This window comes from Dendroctonus ponderosae, unplaced genomic scaffold (assembly GCF_020466585.1).
Source record: "Dendroctonus ponderosae isolate FM_Combo_2020 unplaced genomic scaffold, Dpon_F_20191213v2 Dpon_F_20191213_3, whole genome shotgun sequence".
Classification (NCBI taxonomy): domain Eukaryota; kingdom Metazoa; phylum Arthropoda; class Insecta; order Coleoptera; family Curculionidae; genus Dendroctonus; species Dendroctonus ponderosae.
Window position 1 is genome coordinate 9,925,570 of NW_026018508.1, and position 6,342 is coordinate 9,931,911.

A 6,342-nucleotide genomic window follows, 5' to 3' on the forward strand; every position below is an offset into this window, starting at 1 on the left:
AAGAGGTCAAATCACAATAAATATTTTTTATGACATTACATCATACTTAAAAAACTGTTTTATTGTTTAACTGTGATCCATTCGATAAGGTTTCAGAATTCTAAGCTTAGATTTGATATTTTTGCTTGGTTCATGTTCGTCTATAAGCAAAACAGATGAGTAATTAAACAATTTCATCAGTCGCTATAAGAAGAGCTGTTTAGGAAAAAAATACATTTTTGAAATGGTTTTCAAGTGGAAAAATATGAACAATGTGTTAAACTATAAAAGTAAACAATTTTGCATTGGTGAACATGTGAAATTTCCTCCAAACATGAAGAAGGAAAAGCGGTAACACTCGTTTGACCCGAATTTTCTTTGAAAAATTCGAAACATTTTTCAACGAGGAAGCAAATCGTAAAATCAGCAGAGCTATAAAACATATTTTTACTGATAGATCTAACATAAAATCAAAAGAAAGACACTTACATTAAAAACTAAGCGGAGTAAAAGAACTAATAATGAAATCGAGTGCAAAGCCAAGAAACCATAAAAATTGCTAAAAAATTGTGGAAATTTAAAACAACGGCGAACGAAACATTAGGCAATGACGCCGATAAATTGATCAAAGAGTGTGATGATATATTGAATTAGAAACTGAAAAAACTGGATGATAAGTGCAATATTCAAGATGCTACAGGCGAAAATTGTCCGGAATAATCGTATGCGGAACAATTTGATAAATATAAATGTCTGCAAAAATTTCGAAGCATAATCATTTCATCACACATAATTTTTATTTAAATCCTTATATAACGCTCTATATGTCTATATGTAACATTTGCTTCTAAAATTTGAAATATTTCTGCGTTTCACAAAAATTTCAGAGCGTTATATTATATTTTTTACTTTTGTTCTGTTCTGGGCTAATTAATCAGAAAAGCAACAAATCATTACCTAGAAATTTTTCCACGATAAATTTTCTTAGTATTGAACTAGATTCGCGTTCAATAACAGCGGGAATAAAGTTGGTATCAAAAACTTTTTGTATACGCAACTGATGTTTGGAAAAACATATCAAAGTACAATACAATAAGCTAGTTTGTATGCAAAATATATTAAATATTGACACTATTACATATTTAAATCACATAAAATATTACATATTTTACAATTCATAATATACAGTTGTTATCCCAGTAATCATCCTCTGTATCCGGCTCCTGGACGAGTATTGCCATCGTCTTCTTCTGGATGAGCCGCATTCCATTCGAGAGATTTCAGAATTTCTGGAGGAATTGGGGGCGCGACAGGCAAATGTGCACCTAAAAATCAAACAATTCATATACTCACAATTATTTAATGCCAAAAACCAGTTTATGAAGCTTAATACATTAAAAAGTATGTTTAAAAAGAGCACAAAAATACTTTCAAGCATGTTAAGGGTCTGAATAAGGATCAGCTCATATTTGTAAGCGGAGTAGGTATAAAAAATATATGGTGGTTCAATCGATTAAAAAGCTTGCTAAATTTTCGCCAATAAGGCAGTAATGAAGGCGTCTGGTCTTTATAAAACACTCAAACTTAAATGGCATTATTTATTATACCTGATGGTTGAAATCCGCCTTCATTTGCAATGTATTGCAATTGGATTGGTGTCCCGTCGGGTGCCGTATATTGAAATGACCCTTGAGCTTCTTCAATCGGATCTTGGGAATTTGCATTCTTTAATTGACCACTTTCCTGGGCGGCTATTCCATTTTCAGCTTCAAAACTAAACAAATTAGATCACTGTAATTAAAACTAATCTTCCACAGAATCGGTGTTTTTGGTAAGTTTGTACGCCAAATTTAAATAACAAATTAAGTATCACTAGTCATCAACAATATCCGCGCTCTTTGGTTTGGACGCTTTTGCTTAAAACTATTAAAGTTAAATTAAAACATTGAAAACATTTATGATTTTGATTAATAATATACAATTAATATAGCAGCACGACAAGCTATTGTTTAAGGTTTTGCTAATTATTCATGATTTATTGAAATGACCTTCACGTGTCAATCAATTTCTAAGCAATGTAATTAAATAGCTTTTTAACTAATTAAACTAATGAAAATAATGGACAAACACTTATAAAGTTGCTTGTAATGCAAAAGAAAAAAATGGAAATTTAGTGTCTTTAGAAGTTAGATAATGAAACTGCATATATTTTTTAACATTTTCTATCTATTTTTCTATTGTTAAAAATAACTGATTTTCCAGTTGAAAAAAAGTTTAACTCTTTGTCTTTGTAGTTTCTCATTATGTTTTTTCCCACAAACTAAAACAGTTCCTTTACTTAATTTCCACTTAATTTTTCTTAACCAGTAATTTATCCGTTGAATTTTTGCATTTCACTTATTCACAAGGAAGAAAAAAACGACTTTCAGCAGATCCAGGAATCGTACTTATAGTTTTTTGAGCAAAAAATGAATGCCGAAGATTCTTTGAAAGCTGCGAAGAAGGAGAAGCAACAAACGGCACTTGAGTATCTCTTATTTGCACGAGAAACTTTTCGAAAATCCAAAACGATTTCATAAAAATTAAACCCGACATTTTCTTTTCCAGTTCAAATTTTAACTTAATTGTTACCTCCAACGATATGAACCATCAATTCCAACATCATTCGTCTGACTCAAAATTCTAACTATTTGCCCCGGACTTTGCGGAATTGCTGCTACCGGCCTGTAGGGACGTTGCGCGGAAACTGCACAAATAATTGTGACAAAAGCGAATAACTGAAAGAAGAAAAAAATATAAATAAATATCAATTTATACCACACCGTATGAAATTGTACAATACTTGTTACTATTAATCCGATTGAATATCTTAAATAGTTTGGAAGACTTTTATATAATAGTCACTTTTCACAATTATTCATACAGGCCATAATTTGGCCTGTAGGAAAAATCTTCAGGACCTTTCGGCTTTATTTTGGGTAGCAAACTAATGAAGAATTAGGATGTAGGTCTATTCGAATAAATCAAGTTTTGATAGCCTGGAAAAAATGTTACTGTCACAATTTCTTTCCACAAAATCTTCTACACATTTCTTCATCTCAATAAAATGTATAAAATTGAATTTAAAATTACACAAAATTAAAATACAATTACATAAAATGTATAAAAACTGAGTTTTTGAAAATTATTAAAGTAGCATCAGCTCTAAACCCCAACTATAAAAAAAAATTTATCCAAACTTAGGATTTAAGCAAATAGTCCTAAGAATAGAGGAGCTTACCATTGAGTGCATGATGGAAACGTTTGTTCACGACACTGTCATAAAATGCAGTTTAGTAGGAATTTATATTATAGTGTGCGTTGGGCATCTCTTTTTACCATTTTGTAAGACATTTCTTTAGGCGAACATACCCATAGTAACGTCAATTATTATTCAATTGCATATTTAAATCAAAGGTTATTTTCATATTGCTTATTTCAGGATGAGTTTAAGAATGCAGTTGCAACCACAGGCCCGGACTATGGTTGAATATCAAAATAATCGTTACGTTTTTTAAAGAAACCGAAGTCTTAATCGAATTTTAGTTTAGAACCAAAATAAATTGAAAAAGTATAAAAATAAGGTGCAAAAATACTCGTTTGTTTAGGAAATGGTGACACATTTATTGTAGTATTTATTCAGCGGTTTTTTAAATTATTTTTCATAAAAATATTAATTTTAAAAAGCAACTACAACTTTTTAACGCGGTTTCTATTTTTATTTTGCTTGCAATTCGATGCAATATGGTTGCAGTAGAAATGGACCTTTTTCGCCTATAAAACTAACTATTTTTGTAAGTTTAGGCAAAACTTTGAGTTTGATAAGAATTATTTTCTCATAAATTTTTGTTCCACTCTCTCACTTAATAATGTTGCAACGATCCATTGCTATCACTACTCACTTTCCTTAAACACTCCAGTGTTACGAATATTCCTCCGGTTAAATTACCGGCTTTAGTAATCAAATTTTGATGGCACTCTCGAATGTATAATGTATATGTATAATAGACATGCAATGTAATTAACCCGCTGTTGTTTAAAAAATTACACTGTTTTGTACCAGCGCAAAGTGCCATATTGGATCTCAACTTTTCATGTTTAACTGCTTTCATATTGAAAAAAAATATATTTAGACCAGAAACAAACTCTGCTATTTATTAAGCTTTTTTGCGTAAAGCACCCTTTTGATTCTTAGTCACCACAACAAGCAAATTCTGAAATTCTTCATATTTAATACGGTTCTGTCGAATAATGCAGAAACATGGTGCAATTATGAGCCGATTAATGATGCAGAGCGAGGGTGGCAGATACATTATTCATCGCCATGAAACCCCATCTAATATGAATTGACTAATATTCATCAAATATTATTGAGTGGAACATTGATGACAAATTGTTGGGAGTTATTACAGTCATTATATCGTTTGCAAGCCTTGACCTCCCAAGCTGTAACGCAGACAATAGTTTTCTTATGAATGATTTTTTTTCAATCGCAGGAGTGACTCTAAAGTACTTACTTTCTTCAAATTAATAACGCCCGGAGTCTTGAGAACAAAGCAAAAAACCCGGAAAAATGGAGGAAATTGTGGGAAAATTTGTCAGGACGAAACTGACTATGTTTTGTCTTTTGCAGTATACTGGAGGAATTGAGGCCTAAAATCATCGATAAAAAATTTGAATACCAATTTTCAAACACCAGTCTTTATTCAAATCAATGGAAAAAATGCTAATGTTGAAAAAGCCTTGTGATTAAAAATTTTATGCAGACAATGAAAGCCCGATCTGATTACCTATTCGCTATTGCTGCAATATCCTGTTCTTATGTTGTCCCTGCAAAATCCCGACCTTTTCTAATACCGTCTATGCCATCTCATGTTGTAAATAACGTAAGCTGACTTATTAAATGTTTAAACGGCTTAGATGGTCAACTAACACAATATAAGGCGAAATATACATAAATTCCTTCAGATGTAAATGATGATAAATTTTATTCGAGATAGTGTACGAGATTATAAATGTCATGATCGCATTTCACGAGTTTAAGTTCATACGTTTTCCTGGGAATATCTTCATACCTTTAGATGACCTCAGAGTGAAAATATAACAGTCTACAGGGTGGCCACATTTACACCTATAATGTTGAATTTAGGATGCCTTTTTACAATTCAAAAATTGAATAGTATTGAATGCAGCGAAATGTTTGTCCCAACTTTTGCTCCGTTTTCTTATATTTAATATTGTATTAATAATTAATTTTTCTTAGATAATAAAAACAGCTTATACAGAAGCAACTAAAGAGCTTTGAAAATAAAAACAAATATAACCAAACTTGGAAGAATTGCAAATGACCATGTAAGCACTGGAACAATTTGAAGACATAATGTGCCTGAATAGTTTTTGTACTAGAGATTCAAATTATTTTAATGTAATCAATTACATTCATATGAGTAACATTTGCAGAACATTTGCAGAACATTTCCAGATTCCAGATGGGGTCTTGCTTAAATTAATTTTTTTCTTGCGGTGGTTCACTAGAGTTATAACAAGTCTTTTGAAGTTTGTATTTAAAGAAACTCATTTTCTAGAAGTAGAAAATGTAAAACAAAACCTAAGTAATATATTTTTATATAAAATACAGAAGTAGACCGACTTGGAAACAGTTCACATTAATTAAATAAATTGTTTCAGAGAAATATAATAAAACTTAAAAATATATTGAGTAGATTTATATTTCCGAAAATAGCACCGGATGTTCTGTTTTTTTCAGAACAGCCGCACTTAATCTGGAAATATTTTTTAAGTCATTAAAGATAATACGGTCATTAATTATAAGTCAAATTTTCCTAAAGGAAATTGCGGACATTTTCCGTGTTATTAAGAACGATTCAGATTGATTAGAAAAGTGTGCCACACGGTACATCAGTTAAGTATGTGTTACAACAAAAATAATAAGGATGATTCTCCACACCTTGCTTACGAGAAGAGTTTACCTTTCGATGTAATTACGGGCAGGTGGTAAATGCGCTTGATGTCATGAAGGCTATCAGCCGAAGAGGCTCGGCTGATTTCTCTAAAATATGACCAATTTTTGATAATTATCTGATCATGAATCGGCGGTTTCAATTGCAAATTTAATTGAGATTGTTTAGAAGGTTTGCTTTGAATGATTAAAATGTTGCGTCCATCAATTTTCTGCAAGATCCTATTAACTGTTAAAATTTTCTGCTTATTCAAGACAGCTTCTGATTTGAAAGTAATTAAAATTCGCTAAAATTAAGAACGCATTTTGCTGTTCAAGTTTGGCACGGCACGGCACGACACTTC

At 31.2% G+C, this 6,342-nt stretch overlaps 1 protein-coding gene across 1 annotated transcript; it reads right to left on the reverse strand.

Annotated features, from left to right (window-relative positions):
• Window positions 1-1,077: 1,077 nt before the first annotated feature.
• Window positions 1,078-3,395, reverse strand: LOC109535709 (endocuticle structural glycoprotein SgAbd-2). Its single transcript, XM_019901643.2, has 4 exons — window positions 3,260-3,395; window positions 2,611-2,756; window positions 1,587-1,753; window positions 1,078-1,304 (listed from the first exon to the last, which is right to left on the reverse strand). Exons 1-4 carry the CDS (start codon window positions 3,269-3,271, stop codon window positions 1,183-1,185), a joined length of 447 nt encoding a protein of 148 aa, XP_019757202.1. The 5' UTR covers window positions 3,272-3,395; the 3' UTR covers window positions 1,078-1,182.
• Window positions 3,396-6,342: the final 2,947 nt, after the last annotated feature.